The sequence below is a fragment of the Cryptomeria japonica genome, chromosome 1, assembly GCF_030272615.1.
Source record: "Cryptomeria japonica chromosome 1, Sugi_1.0, whole genome shotgun sequence".
NCBI lineage: Eukaryota > Viridiplantae > Streptophyta > Pinopsida > Cupressales > Cupressaceae > Cryptomeria > Cryptomeria japonica.
The window spans coordinates 639322176-639348309 of record NC_081405.1 but is presented as its reverse complement, the minus strand read 5'-3'; the positions used below and the strand labels follow the sequence as shown (position 1 = coordinate 639348309).

The window sequence follows — 26134 nt, the reverse complement described above, 5'->3', positions numbered from 1 at the left end:
GTTTTGTTGCAATTCTCTTGGTTATCTTCATGGTTGTACATTTTTCTTGAATCACTCTCAATCAAAGTAGTGTGTTAATTCGAAGGACAAAGTGTTGGACTTGATCTTTGGTAGGATTCGCTTTCCAAACCACTAGCTTCTTGCTGATTGTAGGAACGCCTTGCGTGGTCGACTGGAGATATTGGAATCACTCAAACCTTCAATCATTGTTGTGTCTTGGATATGTACCTTCGTGGTAGTGTTCCTGATCTTTGATGTATTGAAAAATCATTTGTTACCTTAGAAGATCGCATCAATTTCAATTGAGTTGTTAATTTATGGCAATATTGAAGTTGGTTGAATCTCACCAAGTCTAGTCCACATCAAGTCATTCTTAGGGTTAGACTAGATTAGACCTCTTGCAAACCCTATCCTTTTGATATTTTTTTGAAAAGCTTGTTTAGTTTAGCAAAATCTTCGGCAACGTAAGGCCCCTTGATGACACAGCAATCACAACGACCACTGGTGCTTATCCACACGTAGAGACCCTACTAAAAAGAACATTGGAGTCATCCTAAATGATCCTTCTTGCGAAATCTTCAGCAGTTAGCGACTTTATTCAAGAGAGGATAAGGTACCCTTAGGTATTTTATTCTGTGTTTGATTGTATACAAAATACACGTCAACAAAACCCAAGCAGGCTCCTCCATTCTCAAATTCAGTATTTGCAGTTAAGTCAGGAATAAGGCTTTATTCCTAAACCAATCACCGAATTTTTGGCCAGGTCACCCTCAAAACTCGATGTTTGCAGCAAAACCAAGATTAAGTCATTAATCCTAAAAATCTTCCTAGTCCCAAGTTTCTGTCTGATTTCCATACCCCAAGTTTGCAATGAGGACATGTTAAAGTTCTCCATACACCAAATTTCCAGCCTCCTCCACCAATTGAAAATTTCAAAACAGAAATTCTCCATGACACTCCATGTGGTGTCTAAGCAGACTTGAGCATGTTAAATCCAAGTTAAAGCAATCCCAAATTGAGTTTGTGAGAAGTATCAAAGTTCATGAGCACAAGCAAGAAATGCAATCCAAAACTCGGTCTTCCAAACACTGAATTTTGCACCTTAAATGAAGGTTTATCTCCCTCAAATTTGGTGGTGGCATACAAATCCGAAATAGAATTTAATCTTGAAAGTCCTCCTATCACCGAGTTTGTGCCCAAATCCTCCAAATTCAGTGATCACAGACAAAGTAGGAATAAGCACTATTCCCAAAAGTTCTCCTAACACCAAGTTTACTCCCAGATTCGGATTTTGCAACCAAAAAAGGAATAAAGCACTAATCCTAAAACTTGTCCTAGTACCGAGTTTGGTCCTTAATCCTGAAACTCCTCCTAACTCCAAGTTTTATCCAGAATTCTTGTTTGTCTTCCACAGTCCGAGCTGTGGTCTAAATCAAGATGAAGATCCTAGAATTTGTCTTAGGTCCAAGTTACACACAACAACCAATTTCTTAGCAGCATGTTCAGACAATGAATTCAAGACTGAAAATTCAAAAGGGCATTACATGTGTCTTGATTCCTAAATCTGTTCCACATCTGAGGTTAGGACAGAATTCATGGAACGGCAAAGAGCAAGTCAATTGCTTCATGTTTTGTGGCCTTTTTTCAATTTGAGAGGTCAAAGCATGTGATCTTCTTAGGGTTCAATGACCTAGTCAATGAGACATCAATGTGGAGAGTTTCGAATTGAAATCCTAAATGCTAAGTGACCATGGATGTAAACTAAGGGGGTCCATGAATTACATTGCCATCAAAATGAGATCCTTCCAAAAATAAGGTAGCAAAGTGATGAAGTCTCATGAAATGTGCTGAAAAAGGAAAGTATGAAATGGATTTGATTGTTGATCAAATCAAAAGGGTATTTAGAATGCCAACCCTAGAAACCCTTGAGATAATTAATGATAGTAACAAAGGTACTTGTCCATGCAGATTCATGCCATTGGAGGGGAGCCAAAAGATGAAGGATTCGGAGCAAAACTTGAAGATATGATCGTGATGAAGCAGTTTCCGAAAAAGGAGCTAGGATGAATGACATCAAAGGAGAGTTAAGGGAGATGGATCATTCAGAGAAATCAATAATTTGAAGACTTCAAGATATTGTTTCGAAGTGTGCTACATGATTACCAAGACAAAATGGAGAAGCACAAGATCAAAATTCTGAAGATGATATCTTTCTACAGAAGATTGAGAATAACATGCTCATAGGAATTGTCATATGACCACTACCACAATGCAAAAATCCAAAGGATGTCATTTCCAAAAATCCATAAAACAATGACTAATTATAGAAATATTACAAGGAACGGAAATAGAAAAAGATTGTTGGACATGAAGCGGATATGATTTATTGTACAAAGGATATGCTATAGGACTTGATCAAATGAGATAAGCTCAAGAATCTAAATGTCAGGTCTTGACTATACTTAGGATAACTCAATGATGATGTGATTTGTTGGTAATCACAAAGGGTCTTACGCATCTGACAAGCTAGTTTGCATTTGATATGGCAATCTGATTGATGCTTCACTTCTCAAACTAATTAAAATAAAAAGCAAAGGGATAGGATTCAGAGAATCTAGGGACAATGATAGCAATGGTAGATGCTACAAATAGACAAATTTCTCACATAAAACCAATTCTTGCTTAACCAGAGATAAACTCACAACGCCATAGAAATAGTGCGATCTTCAAAGGGAAATGAAAGATTTTCAGACTATGAACATACATTAAGTACCCAATTCTGGCGCAACTCAAATAAACATCCACAATTGAACTAACAACCAATAATAGGCTCAGACTAACCATGCACAGAAATTTGCAATCAGCAAATCCCCAATGGCATGAACCAAAAATCGATCAAATATCCTCACAATTCACCATTAAAATCACTGAACTTTAACTAACTTGATGAAAGAAACCATGCAAACATGAGAAGGCAATTGATAAAACACCATACTTCAATGAACTATTCATTTGCTTTGACTACCGGTACAACAATTCCTATTCAGCAATTCCTACTCTACTTCTAATTCTACTTGCTAGCTTTTGCTACTCTAATTCTAATGATTACAATGAGCGACGCATTGGCCTTTTATAGATATTGTATTTTACATCAACGGTCAGGATTAAATCCATTCAATGGCCCAAATCTGTCTTCTAGAAACCCTAGACAACTCCATTCAATGACTCTAACAACTTCCTAATTGATTCCACTACAAGATGAAAGTTGCACACTTCCAGAGGAGAAATAACAACCTTTTGTCACAAAAGGACACAACTGCCAACTGGATAAATAAGTAATCTTCTTGGGAGAATAATAATAGTTGGCTCTATAATATTGCTTTAATTTAGCCAAAATATTATTATTTTACAATAAATTAATCCCCTTTTTATAACAAATCATTCTCAACTCATATCCAATGGTTTCCTCTTGGTTTTCTGTATGCTGCCTATAGCATTGTTGTAGATCATCACTATTTTTCAGAAATTTGGAAAAGGCACCCTCTAGATTGTGATAGTGGCCACTAATACTTCATCTCCCGCATGTCTATTGATATTACTAGGTGTTTACAAAATTCTTCATTTTTGTGAGCATGTTACTCTCAATCTTCTTTAGAAAGACATCATCTTCAGGATTTTGATCTTGTGTTTCTCATTCTGCCTTGGTAATCATTTAGCACACCTAGAAACAATATATTGAAGTCTTCAAATTATTGAATTCTTTGAGTGATCCATCTCCCTTGGCTCTCTTCTAATGTCATTCGTCCTAGCCCCTCTTCTGGAAATTGTTCCTAACTGCAATCATATCTGCAACTTGTGTTCTGGATAACCCCTCTTGTTGCTCCATTGGCAGTATAAACCTGCAAGAATAAGAAGCTTTATTATCTCAAGGGTTTCTAGGGCTAGCATTTCAAATACCCTTCGTATTTGACCTACAATTAAATTTTTTTTGCATTTCCCTTTAAATCACACTTAATGGGACTTCACTTTTCTGCCTCATTTTTGGAAGGATCTCATTTTGATGGCAGTGTAACTAATGGACCCCTTAGTTTACATCCATAGTAATTTAGCATTTAGGATTTCACTTCGAAACTCTCCAATTTGATGGCTCATTGGCTAGGTCATTGAACCTAAACAACTGACTTGGACCTAAGACTAAATCTAGGATCTTCATGCTAATTTAGACCACAACTCAGACTGTGGAAGACAAACAAGAGTTCTAGATCAAACTTGGAGTTAGGAGGAGTTTCAGGATTCAGGACCAAACTCAGTACTAGGACAAGTTTTAGGATTAGTGCTTTATTCCTTTTTTATTGCAAAATCCGAATATAGGAGTAAACTCGGTGTTAGGAGAACTTTTGGGAATAGTGCCTACTTTTACTTTGACTATGATCACCAAATTTGGAGGATTTCGGCACAAACTTGGTGATAGGACTTCCAAGATTAAGGTCTATTTCTAATTTGTATGCCACCAACAAATTTGAGGGAGATAAACCTTCATTTAAGGTGCAGAATTCAGTGTTTGGAAGACCGAGTTTTGGATTGCATTTCTTGTTTGTGCTCATGAATTTCTTCCCAAAACTTTGATATTTCTCACAAACTCAATTTGGGATTGCCTTAACATAAGCAAATCTGTTTGGACACCACAGGAAATGTCATGGAGAATTTCCTGTTTTGAAACTTTTAGTTAGTTTGTGGAGGAGGCTACAAATTCGGTGTATTGAGAGCTTTAAGATTTTCTCATTGCAAACTTAGCATATGGAAATCAGACAGAAACTCGAGACTAGGAAGACTTTTCAGATTAATGACTTAATCCCGGTTTTGATGCAAACACTGAGTTTTGAGGGTGACCTAACAAAAAATTCGGAGACAAGAAAGATGTTAAGAATAAAGCCTTATTCCTGACTTGACTACAAATACCGAATTTGAGAATGGAGGAGCATGCTTAGGCTTCAAACTCAGTACTAGGAATAATTTTGGGATTTAGGACTTATTCATAATTTGAGTGTAATCATCAAATTTAAAAGGAAAACTTCAAAACTTATTTCCAAGTCCAAGTCTGAATTGGTATTTGAGGGGGCCATAGCATTGGTCCTCTGTTCATTCCACAATAGGTTAGGTTTAGACCTAGTTTTTGACTTGAATCTCTGATTCCTCCCTCATGCATTTATACATTTCTAAGTTACGGTCCACTTGAGGATTGATTCTCAACCCTACTCCTCGTGCCTTTATTCCCTAAGCTTTGAGTCAAGATTAATTCTTGAGTTCCCTCTCACACCTCCTGAGACTGTATTATGCAATTTGAGCTATCCTCTCTCTCGCTCTAGCAACCCTTACAAGATACAAATCTGATACAAGTCTGCAACAGCAAATACAACCTTTTTCGTGCTCTGATACCACTGTAAGATCCCCTCTGGTCTAATGACTGCAAGTTCTGATTCTTTGGATTTTCTGATTTTTTTATTTTGTTTGATGCTTTGCTTGCTTTTTTTTACAAGAATTTATTGAATACTAAATTAAAGTAATCGTTGATAAGAAAGTAAATAAACATATAATGCAAATAGAGGGCAATATGGATGTTTATTATTCAACAAGTGGCTGATGTACATACCCCAAACTGTATACATAGGTCTGATACAAGTCTGGGACAGCAAATACAACCTTTTCCAGCTCCAACTCAGCTTCACAGATCTGCTCCAAAGTCAAGATCTGAAGTTTCCAGCTAATGTAAGTGTAGATCACCTCCAAAACCAACAAGAAACTCCATGTGCCATCTAGGGTTTGATACCCTTGACCTCAATATAGTACGGCAGCTTGAGATAATGCAAAAGGCCCAATCTGCTGATGGCTGCCCCTGATCTCCTCAAATAAGGTGCTGATCAGTGCTGTCTCCTCTAATCAGCCAAGAAAATATCTCCTCCCTGCAATGTAATGGCTGATAACCTGTCCAAAACTGAGAAATTATGACCCTTGGGGGATCTCTCACCCCTGCAGGCCACCAAACTATGCAAGTTTTCGTCCTCCAAAATGTATCCGAGAATTTCTTCTCCACACAGCTACTGCTCTCAAAATCCAATGCTCATGAATGAATGAATTGGCTCCAAAGTTGCTTTTAAACCTTTTTCTCTTTTCCCTCCAAAAGGGTCGATCCTTTTTGGGCTTCTCTTTTGCCACTTAAAATTATTTTATGATGTTTTAGTTAATATTTAGCCTCATCTAAGAGCTTCGAACCTCTTGAGGGTCTTATTCATCATAAGCAAAAAGATGACCTTTTAAAAACAACTTTAAGTTGTTGCCTCCTACGGAAAAGTGCCATGGGGGTCACTTTATAAAGTATTCTTTTATTAAAGTCAATATATTTTATTCGTATAAAATATTAAAGTAATAACTTTAATATTTCATATTTATTCATGAATCCACCACCTAGTTTCTGTTGTGACGTTTTCACACATCGCCCCATTGCAAATGGGGACCCCTGTTTTTTGCTTTTTAGGTTTTTTTTTTTTTTTTTTTAGGTCTTTTAGGGTTGTCACTTGGCTTTTGCATTTTTGAGTGTTGTCGGGGAGATCAATAGGATAGCAAGTCCTGATCCTGAAATTTGGCTAAGTCTGGAATGTCCTGATCCTGAAAATTTGGCTAAGTCTGAAAGTCCTGATCCTGAAATTTGGCTAAGTCTGGAATGTCCTGATCCTGAAATTTGACTAAGTCTGGAAACTAAAAAACCTCCAAAAACTAGATTTTGCAATATAACTCCTGGAGGTCTGAAACCACTCTCAAACATCCTGAAAGTATATATGGAATATAACTTAAATGTTATATTCCATAAAAATTATCCTGATAGAGAGTTCAAAAAGTCAAATTTTGCTCCTGTCCCTCTCCAAGGGACCAAGGCAAAGCGCTCCTGTCCCTCACCAAGGGACCAGGGCGAAAAGACTTATTTGAGTCATTCCTGGCCTTGTTTGGTCAAATTGGAACATCAAAGTCATGGTGAAGGACGAAATGAGCATGATAGAGCATCCAGACTTGATCAAAGACAATGAAATGATGAAGTTTTTTGCCTAGAAGGTCAAAATCGCTCCTGTCCCTCTCCAAGGGACCAGAGCGATTTTTTAACAAGGCAAATATCTTGCAAAGTTAAGGCAAGTTTTGTGTTTGAGATGAATGAAAGAAGACGTTATTGATCCATTGAAGATAATTTCGAAGACTAGCAAAGCACAAGTGAGCTTGTAATTGCCAAGGCGCTCCTGTCCCTCACCAAGGGACCCGGGCGAAAAACACATTATCTAGCCTCCCCCTCCAAATTTGGACGAATCCAGGCCAAGTCACAAGATTGGAATGATATTTAAAGTGCTTCAAGGAAGAATGGAGTTGCAAGGACCACAAAATTCGATGAAAATGGGCTAGGGCGCTCCTGTCCCTCACCAAGGGACCAGAGTGAAATCTTCAAATTTGCCTAATAGCCTAACATTTTGGAATGCTACTTTCGTTTCCAAGACTCAAGATGGAATAAGGAATGATGTTTTATGCCTTGAAGGTAATTGGATATTGATGTGGTTAAGAATTTGTGCTATGGACTAAAAATCGCTCCTGTCCTTCACTGGAGGACCAGGGCGATTTCTATAAAAACAACCATTTTCCTCCAAGGCCATGCCAAGACAAGGGGATACAAGATGAGAAATGTCTTTCGAAAGATGATGGACGAAGAATTAACCCCAAGAATCAACGATCCTAGGCTCAAATAGAAAAATCGCTCCTGTCCTTCACTAGAGGACCAGGGCGAAAATCCTTGGAAGAGCTCATTTTGTCTTGAGAAAGCGAGTTGAACATGAATAGAACGAACAATAAAGATCATTGCTTACCCCACAACTTGAATTGGCGATTTGAAAGACAAAGACCAAGGACAAAAGACAAAAATCGCTCCTGTCCCTCACCAAGGGACCAAGGCGAAATTGCTTCAAGGCAAGCTCCTTCCAAAGATTGAATAAATTAAACTCAAAATTCCAAACAAAAATGCCATTTTGGACGCCAAAGGTGAGATTTTGAACATGAAAGCAAGGAATGCAAGGCCAAAAATGAAAAGGCGCTCCTGTCCCTCTCCCAGGGACTAGAGCGAGGTTATTAACAAATTGATATTTTTACCATGCCTAGGCGCCAACGTTCTCCAAATCACATTAAATGCCAATCTCGCTAAAACTCCAAAATATTTTAAAAATCAAATTGACATTTAATAAAGGCGCATGGCATTTAATAATTAATTTTGAGCCTTGGAAAATCGTTTTTTTTTTTTATCAATTGAGGCATTTCGAAATTAATTATTATTAATTTAAAGTTTAAAAGAAGAGCGCTTGAGGTATCATTTTTTATTGCTTAATTAAGTCGGCCTCTTCCTTTTTAGTTTTATTTATTTTTTTGGCCTATTTTCATCAAGTCGGCCTATGGGGAGGTGAAATGGTGAGCGCTCTATATATTTGGGGTGTGTTTTTCATTATTCAAATCATTCACTCATTGTTTCAAGTGCGATTTGGAGAAGCAAGGAAGGAGGTGCGAAATCTAGCTTGTGTGGAGCGAATTTCTACCAAGTGTGGAGACTAAGGTGGGCGAAATTCATCTTGAAGGCTATTGGAGAGGCGTATTTCTTGCTAGATTGGAGGATAATTTCCAGATTTTTTGAAGACATTTGAAGGCGAATTTCCAGATTTTTGAAGAGGCTAGTGGAGTTTATTCTTTTTCAAACTAGAGGAGGCGTACTTCATCCAAGGAAGGACTATAAATCTTGCCCAACAAAATCCGGTCCTCTTCCTTCATTTTTCAAGGTTTTGTACTTAAATACTCAAAGGGAAGGTATGAAGAATCATTTTTTGAAGTTCTTATTCAAGACTTATTATGATCCCATTGCAATTTTGTAAAGTCTAGGTCTTGAAGATCCAAATTCCATTCATTATTAATTTGAAAATGTGTAGTTCTTGATTTATCATGACTTTTTTCAAATTAATATCTTAAGTTTTACCGTTGAAAGGTCTTAAATTTCATGCTTTGAGGTTTGATGCTCAAAAGACTAACTTTAATATTTTGTGTAGGCATCAAATGGAGATCCCGGAGTTGTAAAATCAAGCCAGATCAAGGACGGTCTCCTCCAAGGACGATCAAGCAAGGACAAGGGCGACCTCCTCCAGCCTAGCATCGACAAGGACGACCTTCTTTGGACTAACGTCATCAAGGGCGACTTCTCCAATCCAGTATTCCAAGGCGAGGTACATCAATCATCCTGCACCTCAAGGACACAAGAAGTTAGAACAAGGGTTCATTGAAGAAGCAGATAGTTCCTGATGAATTAATTAAAGCTAGCTTCTCAACAACATCAAGTTGAATATCTACCAAGTTACAAGTGTCAGACCAGGTGGCATCCTAGTCATCACTTCTCCAGTCAGTGTGGTCCACCTCAGCATTTCCAGATTCAATGTACCTAACTCATGGAAGGTGGCACAAACTCCGATGTACCTACCCCAGCTATCCATTGGTGGAATTTTCTAGAGAGGACATGTGTCCAAGCAATACAATTTTATCATTGGTCAAGCATTAAATGTTATGTAATGGTTGTAACAAACCCTAATTAGGATTTTCATTGTTGAATCTTGGCCATTGATCTCGAATTGATCTAAGCCATCGAAATGTATTGAGGGCACTATATAAGCCCTGGCATTTCATTTTGTAAAAGCATATAGTTGGAATATAGTTGGAAGCAGTTAGAAGACAGATAGAGAGTAGTTAGAAGGTGATTAGCTAGTTGATAGAATAGCAATTAGAGTCGAGTAGAGAGAGAAGGCAAAGATTGTTGCCAAGATGTTGTTGTAAAAGACTTGTAACTTCATTGAAGAAATGGTGAAATTTATGGGTCGATTCGACAATTTGCATGGTCTCTATACTTCTCGTATTTGATTTCATGTTATTAGATGAGTGGAAGAAATGTGCTTGATTGATGGTGGAATTCGTATATCCATACTACTAGCAATTTGTTGATTGCAGACTTGCCTTGTGTAGTCAACTGGAATCATTCAGCTTAAGCTTAACTTCAATTGTCGCTTCTTCATTGATATGCATCAACCTGATGGTGTCTATGCCTGCAGTGATGATTTGAACATCATAAAACTTTCCTTCGAAGATCGCACTAACCTTGTGGAGATGGTCCTGCGATGTCAAAACAAGACTTAGTTAGAATTTCATCAAAGATCATTCATTGCTCCTACATTCTTAGTATTAGAATTAGATCCTTTCCTCACCCTCCTCTTTTTTCCTTTTTTTTCAAAGCTAGTAAGAGCCTATGTTCCAGCAATATTCAAAGCAGATCAGACGTTCAATCATCAAATGTAAGTCCCCTTGTGATTCCAGCAAATCACATCATACCACAAAGAGCTTATCCACACGTAGAGACCCTACATCAAAGAACCTTGGAGTCATCCTGATTGATCCTTTTTCGCGACATCTTCAGCAATCAGAGGCTTTATTCAATAAGGTACCCTTAGGTATTTTATTTTGTGTTTGATAGTGTACAAAATACACGTCAACAGTTTCCCAACTGAAAAACTGAAGCTACTATCCATACCAGGAAGATGCCTGAGTGTAGCGGCCTCCACTGCCAAGCAACTCCTACAAAATAGGGATTCCCCTTAAAATTAGGAGATCATCCCTGATCGCCCAAAATGGCTCATAAGGCCTTCTGCCACACTCCACTAGCTCTGGAAAGGTCAACAGGCTGACCACCAATACCTTCCTAAGAAATAGGGATCTTCCCTAATAATAGGAATTGCAACCAAAGCCTCCAGAATGGTCCCTGGGATCATTCCAGTCAACTCCCAATCTATCCCTAAAAAATAGGGCACCCTCCTAAAATTTAGGAGACTGCCCCAAACTATCTAGAATGGCTTATAAAGCCCCTACGTAGCTCCACAAGCCTCAGTATGGGTCCCCTTTCAATTCCACTGGCCTACAAGAACCCAATGATAGGCCAATCCCTACTCAGCGACCTGTCATGTATGGAAGGGACATTACAATCCTCCCTTTCAGGGATTCTTGCCCTCAAGCAATTACAAAGTTGGATGCTGAAGTATCAAGTCTCCTTTCCATGTGGCATCCTCCAAAGGCAAGTCTCTCCAAGGGACCAAATATTCCCTAATCACTCTGCTTCGCAACCTCCTCTCCCTCATATCTTGAACCTTTGCAGGTATCAAAACCAAACGACCCTCCTCATCCAATGGAGGCAAATCAAGCAAAGAAACAACATGTGCCAAAGCCTTCTTTAAGCAAGACACATGAAAGACATTATGTATCTTACTCTCAGAAGGTAACTCGAGCTCATACGCTACCTCTCCAATCCTCTTCAATACTCTGTATGGACCATAAAACCTAGGCTTCAACTTCTCTGCCCCACTCCTCTTGAGCGTACTCTGCCTGTAGGGCTATAGGCGTAGAAAGACCATGTCTCCAACCTCAAATGTCCTCACAACCCGATGTCGATTCGTATACAAATTCTGCTGATTCTTGGCATGTTGAATATTATCCTTAAGTGCCTTAAGGTTATCTTAACTGTCCTAAAGCCAATCCCGAGCTCTAGGCGCTCTACTATCACCCAACCCCAAGTCCACAAATGATAAAGCATCATATCCATACAATGCTTGAAAAGGAGTCATACCAATAGACATGTGGTACGTAGTATTATAACAATGCTCGCCCAAGTACAACCAACGCACCCATGCCTTCTGTTGACCCAAAACATAGTTACGCAAATAACCCTCAACCCATTTATTGACTATCTATGTGTGTCCATCCGTCTAAGGGTGTTAACTACTGAAAGTGATGAGATTTTCCAAAATCAAAGAACTAGGAATGGTTGCATCACAATTGACTCAAAAAGATGTCATTTCTTCCTCCCCAAAGTCTTGCTCTACCTTAACTACTACCACATTAGCTTGAGCCACAACTTCCTGTAGGATAGGTCATATTATCATTTCTGACATTCTTTTTAATATTCCTGAATTTATGAAAAATAATATTAAAAGACTTTGTATTTAGAACATGAGTCAAAAGTCAAAGTTTTCTTCACTTTTCCCTTAAACTATGAAGCAAATGATCTCTCAAATTGTCCAAAATTGAACTTGGTCATTTGGATTTGTCTCTATTCTATCTACTACAAATACAAACTAACTTTTTCAAAGTAAGAGTTGGACTCTTTGCCAACATATGCAAAGACTCCACAAAAATTTCAAACAACAATGGCAAACTATCAATTACAAGAGCAAGCATGTCATCTTCATTCACCTTTTTGTCAATGGCCAAGAGTTGATCTTTTTGATCTTTCATCCTAAGAAGATGCTTAAACAATGACCCCCTCTCACCCAACTTTGAGGAAAACAATTAATTAAATAAATACATGAATCAAACCTTTTTATAGAGATTTGATACTTGTTCTTCAACCTCTTCCAAAGATCACCAGCAAAAGTGGTATTCCAAACTTTACGAATCAAATCATCAAAGACAAATGGTTTAGATAAAAGAGCTTCATTATGATGATTATTAAAATAAGAAAAATTAATGTTTTCGTAGACTCCAATTTAAAGATTATTTTACCATAATTTCTATATTTGTAAGTATTTTGTGACTCCACACTATAGAAGCGAAAATCATCTACAACTCATGATTACTCCCCTAGCACTTCCTCACTCTAATACCAAATATTTGAAGAATGAACGTACAGATTAAGAGAAAATTGTGTGCAACAACCTCTAATATACATTGTATTTAATAATGTATCGGATAGTTATATTGGTGGTTGTAATTTATATTGTGTAAGTAGACATAATTAACATGGAGTTCATCAATATCAAAAGAATTAAATGCCTATGTGTTCAAAGCAGTTTACCATTATGTTATACGTAATATGTTAAAAGTTATTCAGCTTCAGAATAATGTGATAGAAAAAAAGACTTGCAACGCAGATGATAATCAAATTTAAGGCAAATAGGGTAGGTAAAATCATTTAACAGCTCTCAAACATTGATTTACAATGATTAGAACCAAATGACAAAAAAAAGCCTTTGTGAATAACAAACCAACCTTTCCTTTGTGAGCAACTCCTCCACTTGTAAGGTCTGCTATTACATGTGCATTTGTTAGAATTATACCATTTGAATTTATAATTGTCCCAGATCCAGTAGAACGCCCTAAAAATAAGCCCATGTGACCTGCATAAAAAACTTTTCTTTTTAAAACACATGTGAAGGAAAAGCCTAGTTACTACTAGAATATCCAAAAGCTCTTGAATTTGAGATTCTTTTCATACCAAATAAGGTTATTTTCATTCACAAACAAATAACCAAAAAGATGCTTAATTTATAGTGGTCATTAATTTATAAACATATGTAAAATGAAGGCGTGCTTTGTCAATTGAAGTTTGGATATACACATATTATTTTTCATGGGGATGGCACATGATTATGATTATGATTATATTTAAACTTTGAAAAGATCTGTGGGTATTGGAGACATGAATTTGGACGTATATGCATTAAGAAATACATGGTTAGCCAAGTTGCTAGGGAGTCATATTTTAGTGAGGTTACAATAAGATGTAACTCACATGAAACAATAATTAATATTTTTTTCAAAATTTTAAAATCCTTTGTCATGACTGATTTCTTTATTGCCTTGTATGATACCTTCCATGTGAACCCATTTAACTTGACCCAAATTGTTCTATAAGTAAGAGCATTTAGAGCCTTCTCATTTAAGAGTCAGACCCTATTTTCCATCTCTTCCATGGAGACGAAAACCCTAGTTAGATTATCAATTCTATGATAACACACATTTTCCTTGTTGGCTGGGATTTGAGGCTTTAAGATTGTTTAATATGAGTCATATTGCACGAACTAGAATAGTTGTTCATTCACAATTTGCCACATTTTACATGCTCAAATCTGATGGCTTAGTTCATGAAAGGGTGTGCTTCATCATGCTGTTTAGGAACTTGTTCAATGGTGGCAGAGATTTGATAAGCTTGAGCATATAAGAAAGGTCCATCAGTGAAGGCTATCAAGAAATATGCCTCATTCCCTTGCTATCTCATTCCAACCTTTCAATCCATGAATGTCTTTGATTGCATCATTGAATCTGCCGACTTTGTCCTTGTTCTGCTCTGCTGTTATTATCATTTGCTACTCCGATATATCATGTTTTTCTCTACAAAATCATTATCAGAAAGGACTAAAGACAAGATAATCTTTGCAAGCTAACAGAGTAGACAACAGTTCACTTGTAAACATTATAATGTCCCCTATTGGGACTCAACTCAATTTGCCCTAGAATTCCCGAATAGGGTTAGGTGAGAATTATGCTCGGGAATGTAATGCCCCCTACTAGGAGAATGCCTGTTTTCCATAATTAAACATACTTCATCGTACTTGTTATGCCTTAAATCAAATTATTAAAACTAGAGAACCCTTAGTATTCATAATAGAATTGATAATTACTATATTTAAGCTCTCAATCCTTACTTCTTTCCTAATCATCAAACCTAACGAAGGATGGGGAATTACTATGTTAGGGCGCTAGAAAACAATTCTCCACAAATAGGCCCAAGGGTTTTAGGAACACCCATCCATACCACCTCATGGGGCTCACCTACATTCAGAGATATTAATACCACATTTCCCTATCAAAACAAACCTATCCTCATGAGGGGCAATAGAGAATGATTAAAGATTAGGTCATTAATATGCTAATCTCTCATGTATTATGAATGTATATAAAATTAAGTATAATTGTCTGAAAAATCTGATTTCCTTATTATTAACAAATATAAATCTTATTGGCTAAGTTGCACAATTCGCACCCCTGAGCCCTTGGAACCGGTCCGATCCAGTCCTAGTCCAATCCGCCTGTGGGTCTGGCTAGGGTCCATGATTGGAAGGGCTGATTCAGACCAGAATGAACGTGGGCTCTGACGGCCCAAAATAAGAAATTTTTTTGCAAGATTTTATACATTTTTCAAATCCGCCACTTAAAAAAATTTAAAAAAAACCCTAAAACTGAGTTATAAAACATAAAGTTGGATCATTTCTCCTCATTTGTGTTGCAAACATCAGCCTTTTGCGAGCAGGTTGAAGAAAGTTTGGCTTCCAACATCAAATAGGAGGAGTTGAACACTGAGTTTTGAAGCTTCAACAAGTGTTGAAGCATCATTTCCACACATTTGCAAGCTCCCATTGGCTGAAAGAGGTAGCTTTTTGAACATTTTTTTCAACTATTTTTGTTTCACAAATTGTCAAACATGAAACATTATTTGTTTTTGATTATTTTGTTTTTGTTTTTGAATGTGTCCATATTATTTCTTGCCATAGGAACCAGAATCGCATCTACCTCTTCCTCCATAGGCACAAATGAACAATCAAAACAAAGAAATGATCCAAATTCTCCCCTATGGAAGTATGTTGACATTATACGACTGCTTCCAAGTGGTGGGGAATTCCATTTGAAATGCCAAAAATGTGGTAAAGAACATAATAGTTCATATTTTCGAGTGGTAGGCCATTTGTGTGGAATACAAAGAAGAGGCATCAAAAAATGTCCTAGAAAAGATGGTGTGCCTATATCGGATGAGACGGTGTTGAAATATATCCAAATGAGATTGTGTTGAAATATATTAGGGAGCACGAAGCAGCAAAAGAGAGAGAAGCCCGTAGACTAAATCAAACCCCTCCAAAATAAACAAAGGGAATGCAACCCCCATCTAATCCCAATGTTGTAGTAGAAAACCACCCCTTCTTTTCCACACCTGAGCCTGAAATTGAAGCACCCATTACACGCAAAAGATCAAAGGGGCCTTTAGAAACCGCATTTCAAAATGAGAGTTGAGATAGTGCCGACCAAGATGTAGCAAAATGCATATATGCAAATGGGTTGGCTTTCAATGTTGTTCACTCCCCATATTGGAAAAAAATGTTGAAAAGTGTTAATGAAGCTCCAAGAGGTTATAAGGGCCCAAGTTATGAGAAGGTGCGTGGAACCTTATTGCAAAGAGAGGTAAAGGAGGTTGAATATGCATTGAAGCCCATAAGGGATTCATGGGCTGTGAAAGGATTATCAATTGTTTCAGATGCATGTAAAGATTCTTAAAAAAACGTCCCTTTATCAATGTCATAGCGATGTCCACTAAAGGGGCAATGTTTTTGAAAGTTGTGGATTGTGAGGGCCAAGTAAAAGATGGCCAATTTATTGCAAATATTCTCATCTCTACCATTGAGACAGTGGAACCCCGCAATGTTGTTCAAGTCATAACGGACTATGCAAAAAATTGTAGAGTTGTTGGTTTGTTGCTTGAGGAACATTTTGACGTGTTGACGTAGCAATCCTAAAAACAACGATAGCAACAGTTGGTGTTGCGGGTAGACAGATTTAACATAAACTAATTCCTGCTTAGCCAGAGATATACTCACAACTCCACAGGAATAGTGCAAGCTCCAAGGGGCAAAAAAAATTTCAGACTATGAATATTCATTTAGGCACCCAATTCTGTCGCAGCCTAAGACATATACCCACAGTTGAACTAAGAACAATAATAGGGTTCAGACTAACCATACACGAAGACCTACAATCAACAAGCCTCCAATGGTATGAACCTGAAATCACATCAAATACCCTCATTCTTCACCATTAAAATCACTAAACTTTATCTAACCAGATGAAGAGAAAAAATGCAAACAAATTACGACAAAACACAAAACATTGTGCTTCAATGTTGCATTTATTTGTTCTAACTACCTGTTGACGTGTCTAAAGTCGCATTGCTGCAAACTCCATACGGCCAACGCAGAATAGAATAAACTCGTTGAGTATCCTATCCTCTCTTGAGATAAGGAAATCCCTAATGCTGTTTTTTGTTTGATCAAAGGGGACGACCTCAAGGTTTTGATTGTCAGGTCTTGACTGCGGGATTACTCAGTGGTCGATGTGATTTGCTGGGAGCACAAGGGGACTTACGATTTGCAACAAGCTGGTCTGCTGTGATTCTCGAATTACGTAATAAAGAGCAAAAGGAAAGGGTTAAGAGATCTAAAACTAACAACACGAGTATGCGGGTAGACGGATTCAACATAACCAATTCCTGCTTGGCCAGAATAGCTCACAACCTTGCAGGAACGGTGCAATCTTCAAAGGGACTTGGAAGATTTTCAAACTGGAGACGCACGGCTAACCACCCAATTCTGGCGCAGCTCAGACGGAAACCTGCAATTGAACTAAGCACAATTAAAGGCTCAGGTTAACCATACAAAAGGATACACAATCAGTATATCCTCAATGGTATGAGCCTGAATCTATCAAATACCTGCACACCCAAAATAGAAAGATCTATCTAAAATGTTGAGAGAAACCATGCAAACAGGATGAAAACAAGACAATAAACACCAAATCAATGTTTATATATTGATTTCAGCTGCCTATTACAACAATTTCTGCAGCATCTCTATGCTACTGCTTAAAATCTAACCTATTCTAACTCTAAAATCTAACTCTCTCACCAGAGTCTAACTATTTAACAAAAAATCTCTAACTATCTAACCCTTTACAAAAGAAAGGCCTCTGCCTTTTATAGATTTTACAATACGAACCAAAGGCTAGGATTAACTGCATCCAAGGGTCCTGATCTGCCTTCCAGAAACTAGCAGCCTTAACCCATGCCCATTAAATTCTCACTCATCCATTCAACCACAATTTCAACTACCTGCCACTATTTGGCTTCAATTTGAGTCTATCCGGTAGTTGGACATAACTGTCCACAACTGACTTGTTTCCCCTTTCTTTCAAAATATCTGAGTGGGACCTACAAGCAGTTTTATAATAAAACAATTTCAGCTTTTTGGAAATTGAATTCCTAGAATTAAGTCCAGTTGTGTGCCTTTTCTCGAGAAGGCATAAACTTGCAGCATTCAGAGTGTTCTTTGGTCTTTGGTCTTGGTGGTGGACTTCATCTTTGTTCAACGACACGGTTCCCAATGTTTGGTTGCTCTCGCGCTCCTGCAGCGCGTTCCCACATCTTTTTCTTTTTTCAGTCTTCAGCGCCTGGCCTTGATTGCAATCCTTCTTCGATTTGCGTTTCAGGTCTTTCTCCTGGTTCTCTAATGACGTCCTGCGACCTACGAACGATCAATTTCATTTCAATAAATCAATTTGAAAAATTAATTAATTTAATTTAACAAATATTAAAATTTAACGCCTGGAGGGTCATTTGAAAATTTCCCAAGTTTTAACGCTTTTACTCCTGCGAATTTAGTTGTTCCTAGCTTTATAACATTTTGGCTAAAAGGTCCAAATTTGGCCATTTGGGGCATTTTTGCCAACTTTTCAATTTTCAGATTTTCACTTAAAGGTCCAAATTCGGCCCTTTGGGCACTTTTGCCAACTTTCACTTTTCAGATTTTCACTTAAAAGTCCAAATTCGGCCCTTTGGGCACTTTTACCAACTTTTCACTTTTCAGATTTTCACTTAAATGTCCAAATTCGGCCCTTTGGGCACTTTTGCCAACTTTTCACTTTTCAGATTTTCACTTAAAGGTCCAAATTCGGCCCTTTGGGCACTTTTGCCAACTTTTCACTTTTCAGATTTTCACTTAAAGGTCCAAATTCGGCCCTTTGGGCACTTTGCATTCTTTATCTCCTTTGTATCCCTTGGCAAAAATCGGCATTTCAACGTCATTGCAAGCCTTAACTCTCCCTTCACATTTAGGCAATTTTGCGAGAATTGGGGAGTTCGCACAACACTACCATTACAACAATTTATTTCAAGCAGTCATATTCTACTTCTACTCCTAATCTGATTGCTAACCTCTAAAAATCTAACCCTTTACAAAGAGAGAGGCACTGGCCTTTTATAGCTTTTACAATTTGAGCAAAGGCCAGGATTCAATCCATCCAATGGCTCTGATCTGCCTTCCAAAAGCCCTGACAACTTTAGCCCATACTTAGTAATTATCATGACTTCCTAACTGCCCCTTTTCAACAACTTCAACTACCTGCAACTGTTCTCAATCAATTTGCTAGAAGACTTGACTTCACTAGGCTCGAGGTAAATCAAGTAGCTGAGAAATAACTGACCTGCGTGCCCCTTTTGTTTGAATTACATAAATGGGGCCCACAAGTAGTCATTTTAAAATAAACCGAATCTGTTATTACAAACAGACTGATTAACCTGTTGTTTCCAGCTGTGCATTTCTGATTTTGCCTTTCCTATAGCATTTTGTGCCTGCCACTGCCTTCTACAGACTTGGAATGGCATCACTTTGGTCCTTTTGTGTTGTAATTATATCTTTCATCTGGTCGAATGGCACGTCCTTTGTTGGCTCTACAAGTTGCTGAGATGTCCTCCTTTACATAAATGAGCGACCAATACATAATTTTTGGTTATATTTGCTTATAGAAGAATGCCTTTTGGTTTGATCAACGCAGGAGCTACATTTCAGCGCGCCATGGACATCGCAATCAAGGATCTTGTAGGCCGCAGCATCATTATTTATATGGATGATTTGACCGTTTTCTCCAAGCAAAGGGCGGATCATGTGAGTGATCTGCGGAAAGTTTTTCAGCACTGTCGTCAATTCGGGATATCTCTAAACCCCAAGAAGTGTATGTTTGGCGAGATCGAAGGTAAGCTTCTCGGCCATGTTATTTCAGAAAGGGGGATATCAATCGATCCTGATAGGATCAAAGCCATACTGCAGATCAATCTTCCCACAAGCAAAAAAGAACTTAAGTCACATTTCAGGAAGATAAATTTTGTCAAGAAATTTATAATTGGATTTGCTGAAATAGTTCGCCCTCTCAATGATATGCTAAAGAAAGATGCCAAGATAGAATGGACCCCAGTGACCAAGAAGGCGTTCGAAGAGATCAAACAGGCTATCGTCCAGGCGCCGGTTTTGGTAAGCCCAGACTACTTAAGGCCGTTTTACATATACTCCTTCGCTTCTGAACACACCTGCATAGCAATTTTGACTCAACGAAAGGAAGAAGAGGGCGAACACCCGATAGCATTCATGAGCACTCCGCTAAAGGAGGCTGAACTAAGATACCCGAATATTAAAAAGCAAGCTTATGCGCTGGTCAAAGCCATCAGGAAATTCCGGCACTATATACTCAGGAGTAAGATATATGCCATAGTGCCAGATGTTGCAGTAAAGACATTGTTGATGCAGAATGAGCTAGGTGAGAGGAGAGGCAAATGGGTGACCATCATCCAGGAGTATGACATTGAAATCCAGCCCATGAAGCTAGTACGAGGTCAAGCTTTGACGCAGACCCTCGCGTCTGAATGCTCAAGAATCGTGCATCAGCAGTACCTGATTGAGCAAGTCTCGCTAGACGAGTGGTATGATGACATAACCTTCTATCTTCTTAATCAAAAATGTCCATCACACCTTAACCCAGTACAAAAGAGGGCGCTAAGGATGAAGAGCAACCGTTTCATGCTGCAAGGCGTCGTCTTGTATCGAATAAACCACGAGGGCATCTACCTAAGATGTGTGAATAGAGATGAAGCACGCCAGATTATAGAACAGTTTCATACTAAGTTTGGAACAAGTCATGGGTCAGGCTTAGCAAAAGCCCACCAAATCCTTAGGGCAGGCTATTATTGGCCTACCTTATTCCAGGACACCCATGAGCATGTGAAGATCTGCCATGTTTGCCAAGTATCCGCAACTAGGGAGCGAACCCCAGCCATGCCACTCCGACCAGTCATAGAGGTAAAACCGTTTGGCCAGTGGGCGCTCGACTTTATAGGTACGATCAACCCGCCCTCCTCTGCGCAACATAGGTACATTCTAACCGCTTCTGATTATTGCACGAGGTGGTCTGAAGCTCAATCTTTGAAACAATGCAATGCTGATGCTGTTATTAAATTTTTAGAAGAGAACATTATTACACGTTTTGGCTGTCCTCATGCTTTGGTCTGTGATAATGGTTCTGCTTTTGCATCATTAAAATTTTCAAACTGGTCCTTTGATTACGGGATTACCTTAAAATTTTCATCTAACTACTATCCCCAAGGTAATGGTCTAACTGAATCCACTAACAAGAATCTGCTGCAAGTGATTAAAAAACTCCTAGACAAGAATCTGAAAGATTGGCACACCCAACTCCCATTTGCCCTTTGGGCAAACTGCACCAGATGCAAGGCCGCCATTGGAACTTCACCGTACCACCTGGTATATGGTCTTGACCCCATCTTTCCTATACAATTAAGAATACCAACTTTGCGATTCATGAGCGAATATCTAGGAATCGACAACGTCGTAGAGGCCAGGTTGTCCCAGCTGTTATACTTAGAAGAAAAGAGAGACAACACCATAGATAATTTTGCCAAACACCAAGAAGTGGTCAAGCGTTGGTTCGACAGAAGGGCGAAAGTAAAGGCCTTCCACATTTCCGATCTCGTTCTTTGTTGGGACAAAGCTCATGAACGGAAAGGAAAGCACGACAAGTTTGATAATCTCTGGCTCGGTCCTTTCTAGATTTCTGAAATTTTGGGAGAGAATGCATTCCGACTCAGGACCCTAACAGGTGAGGACGTCTACTTGCCTGTGAATGGTCAATTCCTCAAGCATTATTTCCAACCTTAGGTTTCTCGAAGCCTTTCCACTGTATATAATAGTTTAGTTTCCATTTCCTGTTTTAGTTTAGTTTCCGTTTCCTGTTTTAGTTTAGTTTCATGTTTTCCTGTTTTGTTTTGGGACCCCTGTCAATTTTGAAAGGAAGCCTATGCCATGTAAAACTTTGGTGCAATGCTAGATTTTTGTAACCTTCTACTTCTAGGATCCAAGCTCGGGGACGACTCTTTATTGATGGAGTGCCCCATGATGAGGCCGGTTTAATCTACATGACCTTTCTCTGCAAGATCTTGTTTTTGTCAAAACCTATCCCCGATATCGTGATTACTGCACAAACACATTTTAAAATCGCATACAATCAATTGTTAATCAAAGGGACACTACATCGATGAAAGGTCCGAAGCTATGCTTCAACGACCACTGTTACGCTCAATCCCGCGTAGGCTTCGCGGCCCCATGATGAGGCCAGTTTAATCTAGATGACCTTTCTCTGCAAGATCTTGTTTTTGTCAAAACTTATCCCCGATATCGTGATTACTGCACAAACACATTTTAAAATCGCATACAATCAGTTGTTAATCAAAGGGACACTACATCGATGAAAGGTTCGAAGCTATGCTTCAGTGACCACTGTTACGCTCAATCCTGCGTAGGCTTCGCTGCCTACTACGCCTAAAAAAAAAAAAAATAAAGAAAGAGAACAATCAAGAGCAAAGCGCTCTGAAATCAATTTGATACCAGGCATAAGATTGGCAAATGGGAATGCAGGCATTTCTGTCGGTACAGAGCAAAAAGGGTAAAACTTTCTTGCGGGAAATAGAGCAATCTTTGTGAGCTAACAGGCGATAACTCCGTCGAGGCTATGAACGCTCGCTGGCAGGGGGGCTCTATCCAGGTTGCTTTTGAAGTATCAGCTCGCTGGACATCTCGACTCGGTGAAACATTGATCCCTCAACTTTTTCTAAGCTGGAATAAACTCCACTTGCACACACTAGCTAATCCAATTTGCATGTGATTCGATTTGACACTTAAAACTATCTTGTTTTGAAAGACTCTTCTCCTTTTCTCATCTGAATCGTGGTGGTTAACCAGAGGTCCTGGGTTCGATCCGGACTTGCGTCCCCGAAATGACTGGGAGCATTTCTCCAGCAGAGTCGCCATTTGTTGTGCGTTGCACACACTCCCTGTCGTCGACAGGGTCCCCCTTCCTGTTTTTTGAGCCTTTCGTCCTCGCCCTGTTGAGTTTTGCGCAGGGTGTCTCGCGTCCTTTCTAGCGAGTCCGCGACTGGTCCGTGAAGTGGTGATATCAAAGAAATGAGCCGATGAATCCATCAAGCTAGTCTAGCCCTCGGGCACGATGCCAAGACTTTGTTCGAAATTTTGAAAATCGCCTTGGATAGGCGTAAGGTGATAGAAATTGGCGAAGCCCACCAAGCAAGAGCAGTGCGTCTAAAGGTCGCACGAGGACCAAAGTCACCGCTTTTCGCACAACAGCTACGAAGTAGATTGCATAAGGTTTGTCTCTGCGATGTTTGTGGGATTTGAGTAAAGGATGATTTTCACCTGCTGGTGAAAGAGCGTATTTCTTGGCCAAAATACCGAGGCTACGAAACTTACCCATATGCCTTAGAATTCCGAAGCCTCCGAAATCCAAATTTGTAGAGTCAAGCGAAAACTGGTCTGAGTCCGAAATTTTACTTAAGTTCCCAAAATTGCCTTATGGGCCGAATTTCGGACCCAAAGGCCAAAAGGTTAAAATTTCACAAGGTTGAGAATTTGAGAAAAACACTTTAAATGCCCATTTTCGGACCCTGGGGAGTAAATCGGAAAATATATCGAAGTTGGAAAAGTGGCGTTTAGGTCCGAAGTTTCTTTTAAATCTTGCAAAATATGTGATTTGGTCCGAAAGACACTTAAAACGTCCATTTTTGGACCCTAGGGCGAAAACTAGAGAATGCGAAATAGTGCGAAATTTTGCAAAAAGACCTTCAAGGTCTGAAAAACACTTAAAACGTCCATTTTCGGACCCTGGGGCGAAATTTGAAAAATGTTAAAGTTGCAAAAAGCTCCTCCAGGTCCGAAATTCACTTTAGACCTCCAAATTCGGACCTTACCTCCGAAATTTCAAAATATGACAAATCGCAAAAGGTGTTGAGAGCTCCGAAGTTTGCAAAAGGATGGTCTAGGTCTGAAATTCGCCTTAAGTCCCCAATTTTGGACCCTGCGGGGGTAAATTGGAAAATATATCGAAGTTGCAAAAGTGGCCTTTAGGTCCGAAGTTTTTTTTTAAGTTCGCAAAATTTGTTATGTGGTCCAAAATTCACTTAAAACCTCAATTTTGGACCCTAGCTCCGAAATTTGGAATCTTGACGAAATTGCGAAAAGGTTCAAGAACTCCGAAATTGCCAAAAGCGCGTTTAGGTCCGAAGTTTTTGCGAATGGCGGTGGGGTCCGAAAACTTTTCTAACCTACAAAACGCTTAAATGCTCTGAAATTCGCCAGAGGCATTAAAAGAAATCGCGAAATGCCCCGAAGCTCCGAAGTTTGAAGATGCAAAAGCTTGTGAACATGGGCCTAGCGTCCGAGGTTTTTTGCGAAACATGTTAAGTGCTCCGAAAATCTCCAGTTCGCCGAAAACCCCAAATGCTCCGAAATTCGCCAGAGACATTAAAAGAAATCGCGAAATCCCATAGGGCCGAAGTTATTTGAAAATCGCAAAAAGAGGCATCCATATGCTCAGAAGTTCACGCAGGCTGGGCAAAAGAAAAGTTAAAATTTCGAAGGGCCTCCACATTCGCCAAAAGGTCCGAAGTTGAAGGGTAAAAGCGTTTGAAATTCTACAGTCCTCTACTTCTCCGAAATCGTTGGGCGCAGGCCCAGATATAGAAATTCAAAATTGATAAACCCCCTCCACACTGCTGCATTTCGTGTAAAGGAGACCACGTCCGATTTTGAAACGGAAAGAAAGCTAATTTCGCACGATCCAAGGTAATTCAAGGTAAAACGCTGCATAAACTATCCCAAATCATTCAAATTCAGATTGCCAATTACCCAGGGTAAAAAACCATTTAAAATGATAAATTCTCTTTCCTCCAACAACCGCGAGAAATTTAAATCAAGGAGATAACCGTTGGAATTCGAAACTTTGCAGAAACATCCATTCCCCTTCACGCAGCAAGGTCGGGCAATTCTTCGCCATCCATTTTCGTCAAGTAAGTACGCTTTGTCTTCCTTGATCATCTGAAATGCTTATAAATCAAACAGACGTATGTGCGAAATCTGATTAAAATGCTTCAAATTTTCGAAATTTGCATCTCTTTCGCTTGTAAAACGTTGTTCAAAGCAGTCAAAATTTAGAATTCACTCCTGAGGTTTAGCCAAAAATTACATTTTCAAACTTAGGAGAATTTTTCATGCTTTGTCTCTGTTGAAAATTGATCCAAAAATCTAGAAAGTGTTAAGCATAAATTCGCAATCAAAAATCTTCATGAATGTTGTGGTTAAAATTAATCAAGCCCTTTTAGCTAGAAATGTCGCTCCATGACCAATCTAAATTTTGAATTAATCCTGGCATGCTGGAATATTTTCTATCTAACCCACCCTACTTCTTTTGTATCATCTCGTAATCCGCGTCCGGCTGTGCAGGATAAATGCCTAAATCAGCGGTAGAATCATCAAAAACGCCCGCTGCAGCCGAGACATCGCGAACATCCAAATCAGATATCCCACGCAAGGTTGAAAGGATGAAGTATCAATATCAGAGAGGAGGATTGAAGGAGTCCAAAGTGCAAAGTGCCTGGGATAATGTCGGTGATACCGACCTTGGCCATATTGACATTCAAGACTTCAGGAATCGGGTCTTCTCACCTAAAGCATATGGCAAGCCTAGACAGATGGTGGAAAGTGGCATCGCCTAAGCGGCGGGATTTCCTCCAGCAGTACAGAACTATGAGTTGGTGGTAGAGGAAGCCCAGCATTATCAGCCGAATTCCAGACTGGTGCTCCTTGAGAACATGACCATCGCCAACTTCACTCCTGAGGCCATTGGCGATGCATTTGACATTCCCTTTCCAAACAATCCCACAGCCACAACTATAGATGAAGCACAAGGGGCATATGATATGAATCCGGCCCGATGCAAAGCACTGATCAACGAACAGTGGTACAAAGAGAACAGGCCTCCAAGCGCCAGAATTGTGAAAAAGACCCCCAGAAGTGATTTTCATAATGAACATGGGGATATGGTCACATTACTCAGCCGAGTTATGGAACTCCCTAAATCCAACTACTTTGAAGAGTGGATGTATATTTCATAGAGCAAGTCTTCCCTGGGAAGTCTAAATTCAACTGGGCCCAGATCATAAGCGACAACATTCACACCCAGCTGATAGAGCTTGAAACGAAGAAATACTTCACCATGACCTCTTATTTGGTCTATATGTTCG

General features: G+C 39.1%; 1 protein-coding gene across 2 annotated transcripts in view; it reads right to left on the bottom strand.

The window, feature by feature from the left end:
- Positions 1-26134, bottom strand: part of LOC131042466 (putative protease Do-like 14) — a 256834-nt gene that overhangs the window by 163365 nt on the left and 67335 nt on the right. For both annotated transcript variants that reach the window (XM_057975758.2, XM_057975759.2), the window contains exon 5: positions 13147-13274. In XM_057975758.2, coding sequence (XP_057831741.2) covers positions 13147-13274 — 128 coding nt within the window. The remainder of the gene's footprint in view (positions 1-13146; positions 13275-26134) is intronic.